A 23,713-nucleotide genomic window follows, 5' to 3' on the forward strand; every position below is an offset into this window, starting at 1 on the left:
GTCCGTAATGCCAATTATTATTTGTGTGCAAAATTTGAGGTCAATCGGACGTGATTTGATAGGTTTCGGCATCGATTGTAGGAGTTTGAAGTTCTAAAGTTCATTAAGTTTGAATTGGAGTGGTTCGTAGCTTCATTGTTTTTGGATTTGATTTAAAGGCTCGACTAAGTTCATAATGTGTTTTGGGATGTGTTGGTTATAATTGGTTGAGGTCCCGAGGGACTCTGGTGGATTCCGGATGGTTAACTGATCGAGTTTGGACTTGGAAGAAATGATGAGGCAGTTGATATCTAGTGCAATCGCACCTGCATGAAAAGGGTCGCAGGTGCGAGCTCGCAAGTGTGAGCCATGAGTCGCAGGTGCGAAGGTTAGGTTTGTTACTTATTGAGTAAATGTGATCGGTTGTACTCATACTACACTTTTGCATCTTGCGTGCAGATATTGATTGTTGATGTTGTTGTGATCGACGGGAGATGGATTTGAAGATGTACCTGTGTTCCGGTCATAGCTGCCTCTTATTTATGGTAACCTTAGATTTATAAAAATCTGTTTATGTATATTTCGAATAGATGATGTATTTATTTTATACCAGTTTTGTAAATTCTAATCTTAGAAGCTCATGATTTGTACTACCAGTCCTTGGGGAGTGTATTAGGGTTATTTAAATATTAATTGAATCGGATTACTGTTATTTGGCTTATCTAGCGGGTGAGGTTAGGTGTCATTACGACTAGTTAGATTTTTGGTCATGTCAAGATGGTATCAGAGCTTTAGGTTTATAGGTTCTACAAGTCACGAGCAAGTGTCTAGTAGAGTCTTGCGGATCGGTATGATGACGTCCATACTTATCTTCGAGGGGCTACAGGGCATTTAGATAATTTCCCATCTTTCTTTCCTTATCGTGCAGAATTGATTCAGCTTGAAACATCACTCTTTGAATTCTTTCCACACATTTGTGTGCGCATGTGAGCGCTCGGTATCAGATATGCATCACCGGCTTGTGATTCCATGAACGAGGTTCGAGATGTGTATTATGTGTTTTGGTGATTGGCCAGTCTGGAGGACTTGGGGCCAGGTTTAGACCGCAGCTTAGGCTCGGTAGCTTCAATTATGTGAACTTGTACATTTGGGCTCATATGTCCGGTAGTGTCCCTATGAGTGGAATTTGTGGCTCGATGAGCGGTTGAATAGCTATATGATGAGCATGACGTGAATGCAAAATATTTTCAGATGGTTTGATTGTGACGAGAATAGTTTTCTTGAGATATATATAAAAAAAAGGTCATTGGGTGTTGGTGTCTGTCTTGATTTGACATATAGTCTCGAGTATGAATGTGTTTAAGGATCTTTCATGTTGTTTAATTGTGGAGCGAAGTAGATTTTCACGTCTTGTTGATGAGTTCAGACTTAGGGAGATTAAGTGATCGCGTAGTAATTACGGTTGCGAAAGGGTATATCAAGGTGCCAATTTTAGGCAAAATATGTGGGTTATCTCATGCAGAGTAATCTACGGAGGTGTACCCCTTATAATGTTGAGCGGATAGTTTCTTTTCTACCAGCGATGTGTATGTGTTGGGATTTGAATTTGAATCTGGTTAAGAATGTTGACTTGAGTGTCAAGAGAAATAAATGCGAGCTTAGCTGATGATTTAGATATTGTATGGTTGGTGTTACATGAGCTTGAGAGGAATTTTCGTTGAACTGACTGCGGTATTATGGCAGTAATAGAGTATGGATATTGTGAGTTATGGAATGTTTTGTTCTATGGATTTGAGCCAAGTGAGGGAGTCTGCTATCACCGATTTGATTTGCACGGTTATGTGTTGTATTGGTTTTGGTCTGAGGCATACTTGTGGATTAATTATGACTTGCAGAGGTTGAGATGGAGGATGAGTCAAGTAAGGAAATTCCTGGATACGGGTTATATTGCACTTTATGAGTATATAAAAATCACGGAATGAGTTGAGTTGTTATTCGTGACGGATGTAGTGTGCACGGTGTATGAATTTGCTTGGGTGCGTTAAGGCATGGTTACTTCTTTGGGGTGTTGATGTGCTAATTGAGTATAGGCAGTTCGGCCCATTTGGGCGGTGCAATTTGGGTTTGAACGGAGTGGGTGACTCTCGAGAAAGTTCCAATGGGTACGAGGTTTATATATAGCAATTGAGAATTTCTTCGGACTTGTGTATGGATAAAATCTGAGATTTGCATTTGATGGTGTCGGGACTTGCGATAATTCTGTATGACTATGGATTCTACATTCCAGTATAAGAAAGGTAAAAGAATAATTTTAAATTCAGATAAGGTATTTTCAGAGGGGGCGTTTTGTTTGTGGTACTTATGGGGTGCTTAAAAAGAATACAGTATCTTATGGGCCTTAGGGCGGTGTCATTTTATGTTAGGAGGTCTTGTAGTGAGCTTTGGGTAAGTATCGTAGTGTTCTGACAAGGAGAAATGTCAACTTGAGGGTAATTCAGAAGAAACTCGGAGAAAGTAGGATGATCGGATAGTAGGCTGGACCAGTATGGTAATGGTATGATCAGTTCTTTAGTTACCTATGATGTGGTGAGACTTTACAGATATTTTTGTGACAATCATCTTGGGTTTGGCGACTTGCGTGACTTCGTTAAGTTAGAGAGATTTAGTTCTAATGGTCTGGTTATGTGAAAATGGGTTTCGAAGAGTTCTCAATAATTTCTATCACGGTTCGAGGTGGATATTTCCTACTGGCGTGAGGAACATGTTGCGTATTAGGATTTTCTCCTGGATGAGATCAAATGGAAAGGTTCCTAGCTAATTGAGTATGTAGCTTGCTAGTGATCAAAGTTGATTATGAGATTCTCGTACCTTTTCATATGATGGGATGATAGACGCGGTGTGTTGTGTAGGATTGAGATTTGCATGTGCAAGGTCACGGCTCAATTTTGAAGGGATGGTCATGAATTCTTAGACAACATGGACTGTTTCAGATATTTAGATGAATGTTATTACTACTTGGTGTTGCCTGAGAAGGGTATGCATTTCAAAGACGCATTGTGTTTTGACTTACGGATGCTTCATTGGTATTGCGATGCTCGCCTGGTTGATCGACTGCTGATATTCAGATTTTACTATGTGGCACGAAAGAATTATAGAAGTATTCCTCGTTGGGATGATCGTGTATGAGAGATGTGCTAGACATTTGGGCGGTGGAGTTGGGATCAGATATGGTGATTCGTGTGTTCTATGGATTTAGAGATTGAGAGTTTTCAGGAGCAGATAGTTTCGTAGTTGTGGACTGTGAAGTTGTGACCAAAGCTAGCCAGATGATGGTATGTGTTATGATTAAGTCATTGTTGACTTTCGGAGGGTCATTTATCTATTTGTGGGTGACCAGAGTTGATTTGGGGTCCACTGGTAGGCCTAATGAGCATATGTATTCTACATCGGGTAGGATTTGTTGACTCCGAACTGCTATTATTGAGGGATGTGCCCTTCGGTTAAAATTGATTTTATTCGTATCCGATATTTTCCATGTGTTACTCTTCCATGCTACGAAGGGTTGTGATTCGTTAGTTATATGCACACATGATGCGGTTCTGTTTGGGCCTTATAGCGAAATTCGAGTGAGATGGTGATTGAGGTGTGGAATGGTTGATTGCGCCTTGGTTATGGTCTTTCCGGGCTATGGTATATTGTGCTATTGGATTATTCATAGTTATGGTCATGCAGTTCGTGTACTTGATGTCGAATTATGTGTAGTTGTTGGTTTTGAGCATGGTAGCTGGAGGAATTTCATATGGACCAGTGTTGAATGGGATCATGCATTGCCGCTGAGATACGTCGAGTTATGATCCTTTGTTTTAGATTCGTGTGTTTGGTTCTACTATGTATGATGGATTGTAGCATTGCGGTTATGGTGATACTTATTGAAGTTGCCGGGATGGTTCGCTCATTTGAGTCATTTTCACCGATTAAGTATATTTGAATTGTTGCTTGTTGGTGCACAGATTGCACGATTGTGGTTTTAGGCTGTGTTGGCGTAGCATGTCTGTGGAATAGTTGTGTTTGATAATATAAAGTCATTGGACCTGGAATGGGTACTATCAGGCTTGATTACGGTATATTCGGGAGGATAATATTGTAAGTCGGCTTAGAAAGTGATTATGGTTCTGGTTGGGGCAAGAGAGATCCATGACTTTTTGATCCGATAAGGGGTCATGAGACTCCGCATGTTTCAATTATCATCGGCAGTATACGAAGGTTTTGGAATGAGCTATGGCTTGATATGGGATTTAATACTACTACTTGGTTGGTTTGGAGTAGTTATTGTGATCAGGAAAGGTGCTGCGAGCATACGAGTTGTGTAGTATATTATGTGATTATATCTTGAGTTATGGCTATGGCTTAATACTGTTTGTACGAACTTATATAGTGTGTAGATGTGAGATATGGGTTTTGAAAAGAAATTCTGAATGTTAGAAATTGAATCCCAAGGTTTATGGGCTAAGGTTGAATTAATGACTTCCAGTGATGTTGTATTGTCAGGCCTATACAGAATAGGGTGACGTAGGATCACCCCCGGGTATGTACATGGTAGGGTGGAATAGTGATTAAAGTCTTAGGAATAAATCTTGGCACATTCGAGGACGAACGTATGTTTAAGTGGGGGAGGATGTAACGACCCGGCCAATCGTTTTGAGTATTACAGCCCCGTTCCCCCATTTACTTCTTATCCTGTGTTCAATTATAATTATGTGGCTCGTCGAAGACGGGTCAGAATGAATTGGAACACTTAGTTCCAAGATTTAAAGCTTAAGTTGAAATAGTTGACTGGGTGTTGACTATGTGTAAACAACCCCGAAATAGAGTTTTAATAATTTCAATAGCTCTGTATGGTGATTTTGGACTTAAGAGCATATCCGAAAAATTATTTGAAAGTCCGTAGTTAAATTAGGCTTGAATTGGCTAAAATAAAAATTTAAGTTTGGAAGTTTGACCGGGGAGTTGACTTTTTGATATCAAGGTTTGAATTTGATTCTGAAAATTAGAATATGTCTGTTATGTCATTTATGACATGTGTGCAAAATTTGAGGTCAATCGGACTTGATTTGATAGGTTTTGGTATCAAATGAGAAGTTGAAAATTCTTGATTTCATTAAGCTTGAATTGGGGTATGATTCGTGGCTTTAGCGTTGTTTGATGTGATTTAGAGGTTCGACTAAGTTCGTATGATATTTTAGGAATTGTTGATGTATTTGGTTGAGGTCCCGGAGGCTTCGAGTGAGTTTCGGATGATTAACGGATCAAATTCGGACATAAGGAAATGTTGAAAATTTTTCGGTTGCTGGTGTCTTCGCGCATGCGCATGAGGGACCATAGGTGCGGCTCGTAGAAGCGTGAAAATTGGTCGCAGAAGCGACCTGGGGAAGGCTGGCTGGGAGGCTCGTAGAAGCGCGACTGTAGATGCGGTTTGAACGTCGCAGAAGCGACCACTGTTGGCCAAGGTTGACTCGCCGATATGAGCTTCTTCCGCCCGCAGATACGACTATGCGATCGCAAATGCAGAACAAGCTGGGCAGAAGCTTTAAGTTCGGGGTTTCATTATTTTTAGCCATTTTCGGATTTTGGAGCTCGATTTAGGCGACTTTGGAGAGGAATTTTTCACACAACTTCAGGTAAGTGTTCTTGACTCACTTGTGATTATATTTCATGGACTAATCTTCATTTTTGGCATATGATTATCGAATTTTCAAGAGAAATAGAAGGAAATTTTGTATAAATTCATAAAATGAATTTTCGAGTTTTGAATACCGATTCAGAGTCGAATTTGAATGAAATTAATATGGTTGGACTCGTGGTTGAATAAGTATTTATATTTTGTAACTTTTGTCGGGCTGCGAGACATGGGCCCCACGAGCGATTTTTGAGTGTAATTTGGATTTTGTGAAAAAATTAGTATTTTGATATGGAATTAATTCCTATATAATTTGTGTTGGCTGAATGAGATTATTTGTGATTAGATTTGAGTCGTTCGAAAGTTGATACGCGTAGAATGGAATTTCTGGAGCATTGTTTAGCTTGCTCGACATTGGATTCGGCTTGTTCGGGGTAAGTAACTCTTCTAAACTTGGAGCTGAGGGTATGAACTCTGATTATACGTATTATGTGATTTTTTTGGAGGTGACGCACATGCTAGGTGACGAGCGTGTGGGCGTGCACCGTAGAAACTGAGACTCAGTTGATTCAGTAAAGCTGTATAGTCAATTAACTTATATTTTTCCATGTATTTTTATGTGTTAGAGAAGCTGAGTTGTGACTCATATTAGAAATCATGCTTAGGCAAATGTTGGTATTATTGGGACCAACTGAGATCAGTTCTTCTATCGAAGTATATGTTTAAATTGTAATTTCGTACTCAGTCATATACATTCATTGCATATCATATCTCAGTCTCTGCTGTTATTTATTGATACATCATATCATCATTTTGGGATAGTTTCATGACATTGTGAGCTGAGAGATTGATGACTGAATGAGGCCGAACGCCTGATTGTGAGGATAATTATGGGATCGGGCTGCACGCCGCAGCAGGCCAGATTGGCTTATTATAGCACGTGAGTTGTTCGTGCAATACGTGAGTTATCCGTGCGGATTCATATATTTATATTATAGCATATGAATTGTCCGTGCGGATTCAGATATTGATATTATAGCACGTGAATTGTCCGTGCAAATTATAGCGCTAGAGCTGAAGGAGCCCCTTCAGAGTCTGTACACACCCTAGTGAGCGCAAGTATCTACTGAGTGCGAGTGTCGAGTGCCGAGCGATTGTGAGGACTGAGTGACTGTGAGGGCTGAGTGACTGGGAAGACTGAGTGAATTGATACTCTGAGAGTATGCATATGGTTTTATTACTGAGTTGTATCGCATTGACATGCACACTTGACATACATGCATAAAGATGCATTTTTTCTCATGTTATACGATATTGCATCATTCATGACTTCACATACTCATTGACATGTAGGCATAGAGATATATTTTCCTCATGCCATTTGAAAATGAAACATCATATCTGTTATTGAAACGTTTTTTTGGAAAAATTACAGTTTTACAAAACGTACTCATATTTTGGTGATTTCGGTAAAAGATTCAGGTTTTTGCTGATATACTTGAAAAGCAACCCTATTTTCTGGAACTGTGAACGAGCTGAGTATTTGATCTCTGAGCTACTTCTTTTATTACTTCTATTATGTTATTATGAACTGTTGTTGGCTATTGATGTTGGGCCCTGACCTTTGTTCCAGCTCGTTACTACTTTCAACCTAAGGTTAGGTTTGTTACTTATTGAGTATATGGGGTCGGTTGTACTCATACTACATTTCTGCACCTTGCGTGCAGATATTGGATGTTGATGTTGTTGTGATCGACAGGAGTTGGATTTGAAGATGTACCTGTGTTCCGGCCATAGCTGCCTCTTGTTCATGGTAGCCTTAGATTTATAAAAATATGTTTATGTATATTTCGAACAGATGATGTATTTATTTCATACCACCTTTGTAAATTCTAATCTTAGAACCTCATGATTTGTATTACCAGTCATTGGGGAGTGTATTAGAGTTAGTTAAATATTAATTGAATCGGATTATTGTTATTTGACTTACCTAGCGGGTGAAGTTAGGTGTCATCACGGCTAGTTATATTTTGGGTCGTGACAATAATAAACAATCTAACTAAATTATGTGTATATTTATATTAATCTTGATTTTGTTTACGTAGTAGATAATAAAACATTGCAACTTATAATAATGTCGCCTGAGGTATTGAATACCAAAATACTGTTTTATTTTATTTTTAAATTTGTGTTATTCGAGATGAAGGGGAAGGTGCCACTTTATAGAATTCCTAATGCTATAATAGCCCAGATTAAAAAATCGTGCAGATAACATGATTAATTGTATCTGTTAAATATATGAGTTTAATTATATATATTATCTCTTCAACGGCTTCACTCTAAAGCATAGCTTTGTATCCTGAAAGATTTTAACTTCGATTTATTACCCAACCGTATCAAATTTTTTGCCAATTTTATTTCCGTTGCCAATCTCTATGTACCTGAAAATAGATTAGAGAAATAGCACAAAAAAAAAGTGTATGCTTAATAGAAGAAGGTTTCATAATGCGTAATATTGTCATTATACTCGATTCAAAGAGATGACATAGTTTTTGACCCAAAAAAAAGGAGATACATAATTGTTCTTGTTACTCCCCGCAGTAGTGGCAAAATGGTTAAAAGAAAACGGTTAATCATCCATATTATCCATTAAAAATGGGTTGGATAATGAACTTTTAAAAACGGGTCAAATATGGATAAAACCCATATTATCCATTTAGAAAATGGATAACCAATGAATAACTAATGTGTTTAACTTTTACATTTGTAAAACCTCAAATTGGGATTCCTCAAGTTTGGAAGACTAGAAATTTTCCAAAAAATGATCATATTCAAGAGGTCATGGATATTATCCGCGGGTTAACCCATTTTTCATCCGTATTAAATATGGGTCGAATCAGATAATTTATCCGTTTTATTACCCTTTTCGACCCGCCCGTTTCCCATCCCTTCTCCCCCGTTCAGTTTTACTTGTCAAGATTAAAAGAGTTATTTCAAAATACTTGTCATTTTAGAAAAACATGATATAACTGGATCTTTTTTTTTCTTTCAATTTTATCTTACTCAAGTAATGATGATATAGTTAAACTATCCTGTTAATTAATACTTTCCCTATTTCAATTTAGACGAGATAGTTTGACTCGGCACAGAGTATAAAAAAAAAGACTTTTGAAACTTGTGGTGTTAAAAGCTTAAAGGGTAAAAACTTTGTGAGACCACGACATTTGTGTGGTTATAAAAGCTTCTCATTAAAGGTAAATGGATAAAATAAAATGTTTACAATTAAATTATTTTCAAATTTAAAAATGGATCATTTATTTTAAAATAGACTAAAAAAGAAAATACCTCGTCTAATTTAAAACAGAGAGAGTATGTTTTTAGGATGTGTGCAAAAATGAGAATTACTAGAAGGGAACGGAGGGAGTATTAAGAAGGAAAAACTTAGGTTAAGATCTAACCAGCCAGTTTTCTACTACTGTATGTAAAAAGTTTTTACTGTTTCAAAAACCTGTACTACAAATTTTATATGAAATTAAATATGTAGACATATTAGTTCTAGCTCGTAAAACTTGGAAACTGGAAGGAAAAAAGTAAAGGAGAAGGTCAAAGTAATGAAGTAGCATTACGAGTATTACATGCTTCGGAAAGGGGAACTGACTAACACAAGTTGTCTGCTACTCTACCAAACTATACTCCCTTCCTTCGGGTCAATTTTAAAAATAATTTTTTATTTTTACTTATTATTTTTCGTATATTAATAAAAAAAAATTATTTTTTCTGTTTTACTCTTAGCTTTAACTACCCATTCCAAATCATTTTTCGAATCTATTAAGACTATATATCAATTAATATAGGTATCATGATAAATTATACACTTTATTTATTATTTCTTAAGGGGTGTGCAAAATCAATAGTGAACACGTAAAATTAAACGGTGGGAGTACTCGAAACTCTCCTCGAAGTTTAACAATCAGTAATCCTCTTGTCAACTTTAATTGAATTTTTGGTTATTTTCACATATATTAAGAGCCCGTTTGGACATAAAAAAAATTTCACTTTTTTTTCGAAAATTTTTTACTTTTTTTCCGAAATCAGTGTTTGGCCATAAATTTTTAAATTTTCACTTGAAGATGAATTTTGAAAATTTTCGAAAATTTTAAAAACTCCAAAAAATTGTTATTCAAAATTTTCACTCATATTACTCACAAAACTTCCAAAACAACCCAAAATCATATTCATGTCCAAACACAACTCTAGTTTTCAAATATCATTTTCACTTGAATTTTTTTTTTACTTTTTTCCGGAATTTTATAATTCTTATGTCCAAACGCCCACTAATTAACAATATAATTGACCATATCAAGCTTAATTTGTTCATTAAAAATATATAAATATTCTTAGACTCTTTACTCCAAAGACAACTTTGAAAAAAAAAATTAATACCTTCTTAATACTATCAAATCTCGTGAATCATAAAAAAAAAAAGTCAAAAAATCAATTACAGTGGAGCAGAGGGAGTAACACAAGGGATGCAAAATTGGACGACGGTGAAAGCTATAAATGGAAAATATCAAACAATAGAAGTAGTGAATCTAGACAAAGGGAGGAAAGAGACAAATTAGTTGATGGTTGAACGTTCGTGTTACTAAATGTGGAAAAGAAACAGAAAAGAAAAGAAAAAAAGCTAGGCTACGGAAGGTATTTTTGTAATACTAATGATTTTCTGCTCCAAACAGGAATATAAAAATAACTTTACCAAATCCAATGTAAACATTACCAAAGCGAACCACAGTCGTAAGACCTTTTTGTGTGTGTGTGTTTGATTTTGACTAGGATTATTGGAATTTCTCTTTTTGCTCTTTTTCATTTATAATAGGATTAGGAAAGGCTAACGTTTTTTTCTATATATAAAGCAGAATCCATCCCGATTCCCCAAGTTGTTGGCAGTAGTCGGGATTCCTTCTTCAATTTGTTTTCCATAGGAGTATTCTTTTTATTGGAGAATGGCAACTGATACATTCTTTTCAGATTTGGATGAATTATGCGATAATGTTGTTGATGAGGAGAATCTGGAATTAGATGGTGGAGACTTGGCAGACACGCTAGATAATGTTTCCAGGCTGCAAAAAACACGTCGCTACATTGACATAATGCAGAAAGTTAAAGATGCCCTAATTGAGAAGGATGATTACTCCAATTATGATCAGTTGATATTGGACTGTAATGCCTTATCAATTGACATTGAGAATGAAGTTTTTATAATCCACAATTTCATACGCGACAAGTATCGACCCAAATTTCCTGAGTTAGAGTGCCTTGTACCTCGCCCAATTGATTATGCCCGGGTTGTTAAAAAGATCGGCAACCAAATGGATCCGACTCTTGTTGACTTGAAAGGAACAGTAGAAGCAGAGCGATCCTCAAATATCATCATGACTATTTCACTTACGGCATCAACTACCAGTGGCAAGCCATTGCCAGAAGATGTTTTACACGAGACACTGGAAGCATGTGATAGAGCCCTTGCTCTTGATTCTGCAAAGAAGAAGCTTGTTGATTTTTTGGAGACTCGAATGAGATATATTGCTCCCAATCTCTCTGCTATTGTTGGGAGTGCAGTTGCTGCTAAACTTATAGGTGCTGCTGCTGGTCTCTCGTCATTGGCAAATATGCCTTCTTGTAATGTCCTGAGTCTTGGTTCCAAAAGCAAGAATTTAGCAGGGTTCTCCTCCCAATTTTGTCGTGGAAGTGGAAGTTATGTCGAGCAAACAGAAATATTCCAGAATACACCTCCTCCCTTAAGGAAGGAAGCCTGTGGATGGTTGGCAGATAAATCTACATTAGCGGCTCGCGTGGACTCGAACTCAACCAGAGGAAGCAAAGGAGAAACCACTGGAGAATATGGAACATATCTTAAGGAAGAGATCCTTAGAAAGATAGAGAAATCGCAAAAGCCACCTCTTCCAAAGCAGCAAAAGCCTCTTTCAGTTCCTGATGTAGAGCACAAGAATAACAAGAGAGGTGGTCAGCGGCTGAGAAAGAGGAAACAAAGGTATGAGATTACGGACAAGCGGAAGCTAGTAAACAGGATGCAGTTTGGAGTAGCTGAAGAAAGCTCCTTAGGAGATGGATTAGGGGTGGGTTATGGCATGCTTGGTCAGGCTGGAAGTGACAAGTTGCGTGTATCAGCCAAAGTAGCAAAGAAGAAATTCACAAGGAGTAGTGGTGCAGTATCAGGCTTGACTTCAAATCTGGCCTTCACCCCAGTGCAAGGGATCGAGCTATCAAATCCTGCAAACCAGCTTATTGTTGCCAGCGGAACTCAAAGCACCTATTTCTCTGAGACGAAAACATTTTCTAAGGTTATTACTAATAAATACTCTCAAATAAATATTGTTTGATAGATTGACCTTGGCTGAGGAAAGGTGAACTAGGGGTATTTGTTATTTGTGAACAGCTAATTTTTAACCACGAATTTTATACTATTTTAATGTAAATATTTTTTTTAGGTCTAATCTTGATATTTTAAACTTTTATCTTACTCTTAATAGGTTTTATTTGAAAAAACAAAATTATAAAAAAAGAAACTACAAAAATATTCACGGGTATAAGTTTTATTTCTATATATATATATATATATATATATATATATATATATATATATATATATATATATATATGGTTTCTTTTAATTAGATTTTTAATAAGAGAGCTAGTGTCTTAATGTTTTTTTTATTAATTATATGGTTTCTTTTATTTTTGACAAGAATTGCCCACAATTGCAATATTTGATTTCCTAAGAATCATGTTGACTAAGTACACAAAAGCAGTTCCCTTTTTTCTTTTCACATGCACACGATCATTTGCACACAATTACCGAGTCATGACCCAATTTAAGATCATGACCGGCGCTTAGGTGGCACTTAGGAGCAAGTGGCCCCAAGTAAGTCTCATTGGTATTGTACAGAAAATCGGACAAATTTTTTTCTATTTTTGGACTATCCCAAAAAATTTTCTGTCTTAAATCAACAACCAACATCCTAATATCAATTCAAACAACAATAATTTTATCAATTAACCAAAATAAATATCTACCATTAATAGTCCACCCACTAACAGCTAGGAATACTAATTTATCTCCAACTTTGATAAGCATGAGCGATACTCAACATAAGTCTATAATAACAAAAGAATACTCGTGACACTAAAAAAATGACTACGGAGTGACTCTAAGAGTTCAAAGAAAAGACCATAACAATAAATAAAATCTCCGCCCACGCGAACAAAGTGCGAGACTCACCAAGAACTATCAACCTGTCTAATTAATGAAATCCTCGCCAGCGTCAACTGCTGTCTCTGTAAAAAAAAAAATTAGCGGAGAATGAGTCGCTAGCTCAGTGAGTAATAACACTTAACCACAACCGTTTTTATTGGGGACAGGTCAGAAAATATGCTAGCATATATATTAAACAGAAAATATCATAAGAATGCCCTTTCAGAAACAATAATCAGTCTCATCATGTTTTTCATGTAATATAAATCAATTGACAATTCGGTAATAAACTCGATAAATACTGTGTAATTACTAAATTCATAATTGGGGTTTCAATGAATGGATCATGTAATCGGTATAACTGTGGACTTTTTCGCAAGAAGTCAAATATAACGGTAGTCCCTACTCGAGGAAAATCGGTAACGGTATGCTAGTTCTACCTTCCGACTAGCGAGGGCTATAACGGTAATCGATAATTACAAGGTGCACTAGGTCTAACGAACCCGTCGTTAGCTACGGGATCCTTTAAAGTCTACTCCCATTTATACTTGTCTTTGTAATCCATATATATTCATAAGAAAATATTTTAAAACAATATAGGGCATTTCGGCTCTTATCAAATCATGTAATTTCATTTCGATAATCGCAAATTCAAGTAACGGTAAAACATATCTGGTGACAACAAGAATATTTACAACAACGACAATCATCTCAAATAACTATTTTGGTATCATATCGAGTAAAAGACTTGTTCCACATGCAACTCAAAATAATCGGTAACATATTCATATTAAAAATCATGTATAAATCATGCAAGTTATGAAAACACAAATTGCGGTAAGATTACTACTCACAGTACTCATGCCGAAATACCAAATGCTTCACATCGAGCAATTCGTACAACTTCCTCTAATCAATCTATTATTACATAATATCGATCTCATGTTAATTTCCATAATTAGGCTAATTCATAGCTAATTTAGAATACCCAAATCCTTAGAGTTTCATATTTGGCTCTTAATTCACCGAATTATAATAACTCAACAAATCCCTCTTATTCTACTTGAAATATCAACCCATTTCAGTATCCCAACTCACTGCTACAGTTAACTTAAACCAATTCAAAATGTATTAAATACAACCCATTCATATAATATACCCAATTAATTCACTGAAATACCTCATGAATTTCTCCAAATTTCCTTAACTTTATCTTTTAAACTTTTAGTTCAATCCCAATCTCATATCTATTCAGTCCTATATGGAATCATGTAAATAAAATAATAGTGTTTTCTAAAGAAGGAAGAATACATGTAGTTACCTTATCACTGAGGCAAGAATATAAAAAAAAAAATTCCAGTTGGGTGTGAGTTTTTTTCGGTACCAAGACTGCACCAGCACCTTTCTGATTTTTTATTGACTAAAGGAGTCCTCTAGATTTTAAGTTCTTAAATCCCAAATCCTCTCTAATTAGAGCTTTTCTTGTCCTTTATACCACACCACTAGTCTTCAGATGGGCTAGGCCCACTAACGTCCTTTCTTTGTTTCTTATTTTGTTTGTTTTGTTTTATTAGTTTGTTCCTTCTTTTTTTCCCCGTTTTTTGGATTTAAATTATTTTCTAAATGTCCAATATGTACTCACTTAAAATATTGGGGTATTACATACCCTCACCTTGCTCCACCTTCACGTCACTCACACACATATCACATACACACTTCTAACCAACAACTCACTCTTTTAAGGATAATCTCCATTCATCTATAAATAGACACAAAAGAAAGAGCAAAGGGGAGGAGTTGCTATTTTTTCTCCATAAATCCAGCCATAGAAACAGTCCCAAATAGCCTCTGTAAATCAGTCCCTCAACCATCATTAAAGCAGTAGTTTCAGCCATGAAAAACAAGTGAAACTCTATTATCACCACCCCAAAACAACAGCTCAAATCGTTGCTAACTCCACCGTAAAACAGTCAGAAAACAACCCAAAAGAACCTTACTCTTAGCTCCAAAATGCAGCCATGAAACGCCAATTAAACCAATCATAAACCTCATTTAAAATTCCAGCCAAACACCTGAAATTTCTGTGTCCAACCACCATCCAAACCCACCCGAAACAGTAAAGCTTTCTTCTTATTTCTATACGTTGTTTCGTTTTGTTTTGGGTTGAAAGCATCTTAGTCAGACTAATTTCCTTTTCATTAGTTGTTGCCTTTATTTAACATAATTTCAATGTTTAAAACTTTTCATGTGGTTAGATCCAATTTAATTCTTGAAGAATAAGTCACTTTTGATAGTTGAGAATAGATAGGCAGAGAGATTCGGGAGCTATAGGAAATTTTGGGGTCAAAATTAGTGAATAAACAAATTGGGCCAATAAGCTGAAATGTTGCCAAGCCCATTCCCTTGAATAAATATCTATATGATGGACCTAATAAATAAAACTCTATCACCTCCCTAGCTAAGTAAAAAGCGCAACGTTAGCATGATTATAAGCACACTTCAAACAATTCAGTTGTCATAGCTATGTATACGTTCGTGTGACATAGTTACAATTTCTAAAATTAAAGGCAATGTATGTGTTCGAGCGACTTTGACAAAATAATCTTAATAATAATTGAGTGTTATTAATTGTGTACACATACGCGTGACATGATTCTTGACACACCAAAAAAAAAAATGAATACACGTACGTGTGATTAATTTCAAATTAATTTTATAATTACAAATAATCAAGCAATTAAAAGCGGTTTACGATAAAAAGGCATAAAATCCACATAAATACAAAATATCTGAATTTAGTAAAGCCAAGTATAATTGTTGAGCGACCGTGCTAAAGCTACGAAACTCGGGAATGTCTCACACCTTCTCCCATGTTAACAGAATTCCTTACTCGGTCTTCTGTGTTTCACAGACTTAAACATAGTCAATTTTTCTTGATTTGGGATTCAAAATAAATGGCGACTTGGGACGTTGTAAATAATTATTCCAAGTGGCGACTCTTAAAATTAAATAAATAATCCATTTTCAAATAATGTCACTTTAATTGAAAAAACTCCTTTGGCCCATTCCTCGGGAAAAAAAGAGGTGTGACAGCTCTGGCGACTCTGTTAGGGACAAGAACCCAAAACTTCTGGTTCAGGATTCAGAATTCGAGCTTGTAATATGATCTATATTTGGCTTTATCGATAGTATGATATTTCTGTGTTTGTGGGCCTAATATGCTAATTGCCGCTCATTTACTGCTTTGATATTATCTGAACTATATAAATTATCTTCTCACACCTCCATTCCGATGTCTTCTGAATTTATGGTGCACACGTGCGCGTGGCCCACTTTTATGTTAGAAGTCATACCAATTAGAACGAGGCTGGGTCAGTAACTAGGCCGGGTAGACTTTTGTGCTCCTGGTACGTTGCCCCCACCTCGGCTCGAGCTGTCCGCTTGTGTAAGCCATATCTAGAACACTCCCCCCAGGATTTTAAACCTAGAATAACATAGCCTCATGCCGGATCCCTAGTAGGAACGTTTATTTGCATCACATGCATTTGACTTTGGGGACTCAATACAGGGGTTGGGTCCGTCTAGAACATGTGTACCCAAAATTATAAGACCATCCTAATGCATCTTATATGCCACTTGTGCATTTTCTTTGATTCAGTTTGTGCATGTTGACCAGTTTCTAAAATAAAAATAAAAATATAAAAATTGAGGGAAAACCATAATGAAGAAAATAGGAGAGAGAAAATTTATCCGGTTTTCGAAAAATTTTGTTATTTGAAAACTCCAATAATCTTGTCAAAATTTTACCCCAAAAAGATTATTACAAAATAAGCTTGAATTTTTCAAAAAGTGTCATCCTATTCCTGAAACATTACCGAACTATGCGGGTCTGATTCTCACCGGATGTGAGATACATAGGTAAACCTCATCGGTTCCGGCCCTCAATTTTCAAAAATCCAAAAATATTTTCCTTTAATTCCTTCTTTAGAATTTTTTTCTTGGAGACATCAAATTTAAAAATCCAAAAATATTTTCTTTCTTCTTTAGAAGTTTTAAAACAAATCGAAATCCAAAAATATTTTCTTTCTTCTTTAGAAGCCTTTCTTTCGAAAATTTTCAACAAAAAAAAATTTAAAATCCAAAAATATTTTCCTTGTTAGGAGCTTTTACGATTAGATTTTTTTTAAGAGTAAAAAAAAAAGAGTTAGTTTATTTACTTTATTCCTGATCTTCCTGAACTACGTAATGATCTGATTCATGTTCAATATGATACGTAGGCAACCTCCAACGGGTTCGATCAAAATTCTTTTAAAACCACAAAAGAGTAAGGATGGCATGCGAGTCGGTCCAGGCCCGGGACCGGCCCGAGACCGCGGACCATGTGGGCTTCTGGGCCTAAACGGTCCTTAACAGGTTAGAACCGGGACCGTGGAGGTGGGCCGGTCTTCTGGGCCGGTCCTTCACAAAAAGACCGCAAGACCGGAACCGTTTGAGACCGGGACCGGACCGGTCCTTGGCGGGCCTAAACGGTCCCAAACGGTCCCAACGGTCAGATTTAAAAAAAAAAAGATTTACCCGTTTGGGCATTTAGAAACTAGCCGTTTGGTCTGCCAAAATAGTCGTCAGCTATTTGTAAAATAGCCTTTTAACCCCCCAAACTTTGTTTTAACCCCAAACCTTTTATAAATACACTTTTTTCCTATTTTCAATTATAAATACCCCTTAATTCTTTTATTTTTCTCATAAAATCATCAATCTCTCTCTAAGTTTCTTCTATAATTGCTACTATTGCTTACTTTATTGTTTGAGGACAATAAAGTTGTGAAAAATTGTGAAGTTGGTGTGATGATCCGATAGGTCATTTTATATTTTAAACCTAATTCTGTGATCCGTAACCTTAAAAATCTCATTTTTACCCTCCTCGAGTGCGCGGTCCGGGCGTGTTTCCTGAAAGCTTTTATGCTAAAAACTGTGAAAAATATAAAATATTGCTTTGAAAACTATTTGAGTTGACTTTGGTCAATATTTTTAGTAAACAGACCCGGATCTGTATTTTGACGGTCCCGGTAGGTCCGTATCATAATTTGGGACCTGGGCGTATGTCCGAAATCGAATTTCGAGGTCACTAGCTCGAGATATGGAATTTTGATGAAATATTAAAAGTTTGAAAGTTTAATGATTTTAAGAATTTACTGATGTTTGGTTTTGTTGATACCGGATCCGTATTTTGGTTCCGGAGCTCGGTACAGGTCCACTATAATATTTATGACTTGTCTGTCGAATTTGGTGAGAAACGGAGTTGATTTGACGTGATTCGGACGTTCGGTTGTGAAAATAGAAGTTTTAAAATTTTCTTGAAAATTCCATTTGATTTGGTATTCGATTCGTAGTTCTAGGTGTTATTTTGGCGATGTGATCGCGCGAGCAAGTTCGTATGATAATTGTTGGACTTGTGTGCACTTTTGGTTTAGAGCCCCGAGGGCTCGGGTGAGTTTCGGATAGGCTACGAGATGATTTGAACTTAGAAAGTTTGCTGGTTTTCACTTCTGCTGGTTTCTGGTTTTTCCTCCTTCGCGATCGCGAATATACTCCTGCGACCGCGAAGGGTAAATGGGCTGGGGGAGGTTTTATTGTATGCGAACGCGAAAGCTTGGTCGCGAACCCGGAGCATTGGGGGGCCTGCTCTACGCGAACGCGACCAGCCAGACGCGAACACGTAGCATTAGATGGCTGGGGCAGGGGAGTTGAGGTAACTCTACGCGAGCCCAGTCTCGCGAATGCGGAGGTGATGTGGGCTACACCTTCACGAACGCGTAGAGTTAATCGCGATCGCATAAGCCAGTTGGGCCATGCTCTTCGCGAATACGTCAGGTTTCACGCGAAAGGGATGAATACCTGACGCCAGTGACTTAAAACAGTCCCAATTACGGGATTTTGCCATTCTTTCAAAAATTTCAAAACTAGAAGACCTAGAGGCGATTTTCCTAAAAGATTTTCTTCCCCAATTTGTTGGTAAGTGATTCTAATCTACTTTCTTTCAATTACCCATTACATTTCAGGAGTTTTCAACCTAAAATCTAGGATTTTTATGGTAGAAATTGGGGGTTTGGTAGAATTAGGGATTTTTGCATAATTGGAATTTAGACCTCAAATTGAGGTCGGATTTCAAAATAAATTATATAATCGGACTCGGGGGTGAATGGGTGAATGGATTTTGGTCCGGACCTTGGGTTTTGACCAAGCGGGCCCGAGGTCGATTTTTGACTTTTTGGGAGAAAGTTTGGGGAATCTAAATTTATGCATTGTAATTGATTTATTTAGCAATATTTGATATTATTGAGTCATTTGTGGATAGATACGAGTGGTTTGGAGGTGAATTCTATAGGAAAAACGGTAATTGAGTATTGAGTGGCCTTTGGAGCGAGGTAAGTGTTATGTCTAACCTTGACTTGAGGGAATATGACTTGTTTGTCTATTTGCTACATGTTTAAATGTTGGGGAACAACGTATATGTGAGGTGACGAGTACTTATGCATTGTAGCCGGGTTAAAGCATGCGGACGGGGCTTGGTTTCTTGCAATTTTAGCTTCCTTTGTTCATGTTATCCATGTTTAGAATAGTATTGTTAAATTGATCGTTCTTATCATGTTTATGGATCTTCTGGTGATAATTGAGTATTGATTCCGAAGTTGAGGATGATATTGTGGAACAAAGTGTTGAAGTAAGGCTTGTACTTGCTATTCTATCTCCCTATTGTTATTTGTTCATTACATTATGGTAAGGGAGAGTGTTAATGCACGAAGGGTGATGCCGTGCCATATTCTGAGTGTTAATGCACGAAGGGTGATGCCGTGCCATATTGTGAGTGTTAATGCATGAAGGGTGATGCCGTGCCATATTGTGAGAGTTAACGCATGAAGGGTGATACCGTGCCGTATCTATTGATTTATATTGTGAGGCTGAGAGTAAAAACACGAAGGGTGATGCCGTGCAATTTTCTTCATTGTGTTTAGTTGTTTTTCACTGGTTAAAATCATGTAGACTGTTCTGGTTATCATTTTCGCTGTATCTCCAATATCCTGTCCCCCTTTAGCATGTTCCCCCTAAAAGAAGTACATGTTTTGCTGTTACCGTTGTTTTCTTATACATATATTTTTATCTGCACAGTTTTATTATGTGGGTGTATTGTCTTAGCATCGTCACTACTTCGTCGAGGTTAGGCTCGACACTTGCCAGTACATGGGGTCAGTTGTACTGATACTGCACTCTGCACTTCCTGTGCAAATTTTGGTATTGGTCCCAGCTGATCGAGAGGCATAGCAGCTCGGACTAGTTCATCGGAGACTTAAGGTAGATCTGTTAGCATTCGCAGACCTTGAAGTCCCCGTCTATCTTTTCAGTTTTCTTTTATTGTTTCTTTTATTCAAACAGTTGTATTGCTTTCAGACTTTTACTTGTAGTAAAATCCTAGAAGTTCGTGAGTTGTGACTCCAGATCCGGGTGGTAGTAGTTAATGATGTTTTTATATTATTCCGCACTCGCTGTATTTCATTTTAGCTTATTTGTTGTTATTTACTGAATTGAACAAGAATTGGCTTAATACTTCTCTAACGTCGGCTTGCCTAGCAAGTGGAATGTTAGGCGCCATCATGGTCCCGACGGTGGTAATTCCGGGTCGTGACATATTGGTATCATAGCACTAGGTTGCCTAGGTCTCACAATTCACGAGCGAGCTTAGTAGAGTCTGGGGGATCGTTATGGAGACGTCTGTACTTATCTCCCAAATGCTATGAAGTTTAGGAACAAATTTCACTTCTATTATTCTCTGTCGTGCGATTTTATTCTATCATTGCTGATTGAACTCTTCTATTTTTTTCCTTCCGTGGATGGCCAGAACACGTACCACTTCTTCAGCTGGGCAGCAGCTAGAGCCTCCAGTATCAGACTCCAACCGCTCATCCAGTCGGAGTAGTTCAGCCGGTTGTTGCGGCACAGATCGGTGATGGGTCAGTTATGTCTTATGAGGTTTTGTTGAGATTGGACAGGTTTACCAAGCTCTTTCCAGTTCGCTTCAGTAGTGCTCCTTCAGAGGATCCCCAGGAATATTTTGACAGCTGTCATGAGGTGTTACGGGACATGGGTGTAGTGGAGATTAATGGGGTCGATTTTGCTGCATGTCAGATGACTGGTTCTACCACAAAATAGTGGAGAGATTATTTGATGGCCAGACCAGCGGGGTCACCTGCTCTTACTTGGGACCAGTTCTCTCAGCTCTTTCTAGAGAAGTTTCTCCCTATCACACTGAGAGAGGAGCACCGTGGTCAGTTCGAGCGTCTCCAGCAGGACAGTATGATTGTTACTCAGTATGAGAACCGTTTTGTGGATTTGGCCCGTCATGCTCTTCTTTTGCTTCCTACCGAGAGAGAGAGAGAGAGAGAGAGAAAGGATGAGGAGGTTTATTGATGGACTTGCTCAGCCTATCAGATTACAACTGGCTAAGGAGACTGGGAGTGAGATTTTTTTTCAGGCGGCTGCTAATATCGCCAGGCGAGTCGAGATGGTTCTTGCTCAGGGAGGTCAGGGGTCTGACAAGAGACCACGTCATTCCGGGGGGTTCAGCGATGCCTCATCTGGAGGTAGGGGTACTTTTGGTAGAGGCCATCCTCCTAGGCCGTTTCATTCAGCACTCCAGGCATCCCATGGTGCCTCAGATGGTCATGGCCCTCATATGCCTTATTCCGACCAGCTCGCCTACAGTGCACCACCAGCTCTTGTTAGTGCACCTCCACTCCAGAATTTTCAGGGTGGTTACTCAGGTCGACATGGTCAGTTTTAGTCAGAAGTCATAACAGCCGAGGTCCTGTTATACTTGTGGTGATCCGAGGCACATTGCTAGATGTTTCCCTCGGGCATCGGGCAACTCACAGCATCAAGGTTCTCGTGCTATAGTTCCGACACCAGTTGCTGCACCACCTGCTCAACCAGCCAGAGACAAGGGTCAGGTAGCCAGAGGTAGAGGCCAGACTATTAGAGGTGGATGTCAGGCTGTTAGAGGTGGAGGCCAGCCAGCTAGAGCCTATCCTAGAGATGTAGTTTAGAGTGGTCGGGCCCAACTCTGATGTTATGCTTTTCTAGCCAGGCCTGAGGCTGAGTCATCTGACGCTGTTATCACAGGTACTGTTTCAGTTTATAGTAGAGATGCTTCAGTTCTATTTGATCCAGGTTCTACTTATTCCTACGTGTCATCTTTTTTTGCTTCATATTTAGTTGTGCCTCGTGATTCTTTGAGTGCTCCTGTGTATGTGTCCACACCTGTGGGAGATGCTATTGTTGTAGATCGTGTTTATCGTTCATGTGTAGTCACCATTGGGAGTCTTGAGACTAGTGTAGACCTTCTACTTCTCGATATGGTTGATTTCAATGTCATCTTGGGTATGGATTGGCTGTCACCTTATCACGCTATATTGGATTGTCACGCCAAGACGGTGACCTTAGCCTTACCGGGGTTGCCTCGATTAGAGTGGAGAGGGACTTCTGGCTATTCTACCAGTAGGGTTATCTCTTATGTGAAGGCTCGGCATATGGTCGAGAAGGGGTGTCTAGATTATTTTGCTTATGTCCGCGATTCTAGTGCGGAGGTTCCTTCTATGGATTCAGTGCCAGTTGTTCGTGAGTTTTCAGAGGTGCTTCCTGCAGACCTGCTGGGGATGCCATCCGACAGGGATATTGATTTTTGTATTGACTTGGCTCCGGGTACTCAACCCATTTCTATTCTGCCACACCGTATGACCCTTCCAGAGTTGAAAGAATTGAAGAACAGTTGCAAGACTTGCTTGATAAGGGCTTTATTAGACTTAGTGTCTTGCCCTGGGGTGTGCCTGTGTTTTTTGTGAAGAAGAAGGATGGGTCGATGAGGATGTGCATAGATTATCGGCAGTTGAACAAAGTCACCATCAAGAACAAGTATTGATTGCCGATGATTGATGATTTATTTGACCATCTTCAGGGTGCCAAGGTGTTTTCGAAGATTAATTTGATATCTGGCTACCATCAGTTGAGGATTAGGGGATCCGATGTCCCTAAGACAGCTTTTCGGACTCGGTACGGACATTATGAGTTTCTAGTGATATTATTTGGGCTAACAAATGCCCCAACAACATATATGGATTTGATGAATCGGGTGTTCAAGCCCTATCTGGATTCCTTTTTGATCGTGTTTATTGATGATATCTTGATCTACTCCCGCAGTCGAGAGGAGTATCAGCAGCATCTCAGGATTGTACTTCAGACTCTGAGAGCCAACCAGTTGTATGCGAAATTTTCAAAGTGCGAGTTTTGGTTGGATTCAGTCGCTTTCTTGGGGCACGTTGTATCAGAAGAGGGCATTCAGGTAGATCCTAAGAAGATTGAGGCAGTTCAGAACTGGCATAGACCCACTTCAGCTACGGAGATCAGGAGTTTCTTGGGTTTGGCAGGCTATTACCATCGATTTGTGAAGGGGTTTTCATCTATAGTAGCCCCGTTGACCAGGTTGACCCAGAAGGTGTCCCGTTTAGATGGTCAGATGAGTGTGAGGTGAGCTTTCAGAAGCTCAAGACTGCTTTGACTTCAGCGCCGGTGTTGGTGTTGCCCATAGGTTCAGGATCTTATACAGTATATTGTGGTGCGTCCCGTGTTGGGCTCAGTGCGCTATTGATGCAGGAGGGCAGGGTGATTGCGTATGCGTGGGTAGTTGAAGGTTCATGAGAAGAATTACCATGTCCATGACTTCGAGTTGGCAGCCA

At 38.3% G+C, this 23,713-nt stretch overlaps 1 protein-coding gene across 1 annotated transcript; it reads left to right on the plus strand.

The window, feature by feature from the left end:
• The first annotated feature begins 10,480 nt into the window (after nucleotides 1–10,480).
• On the plus strand, nucleotides 10,481–12,190 carry LOC104099486 (U4/U6 small nuclear ribonucleoprotein Prp31 homolog). Its single transcript, XM_033656941.2, has one exon. It carries the CDS (start codon nucleotides 10,660–10,662, stop codon nucleotides 12,055–12,057), a length of 1,398 nt encoding a protein of 465 aa, XP_033512832.2. The 5' UTR covers nucleotides 10,481–10,659; the 3' UTR covers nucleotides 12,058–12,190.
• Nucleotides 12,191–23,713: the final 11,523 nt, after the last annotated feature.

Source organism: Nicotiana tomentosiformis, chromosome 2 (assembly GCF_000390325.3).
Source record: "Nicotiana tomentosiformis chromosome 2, ASM39032v3, whole genome shotgun sequence".
In the NCBI taxonomy this organism is placed as follows: Eukaryota; Viridiplantae; Streptophyta; class Magnoliopsida; order Solanales; family Solanaceae; genus Nicotiana; species Nicotiana tomentosiformis.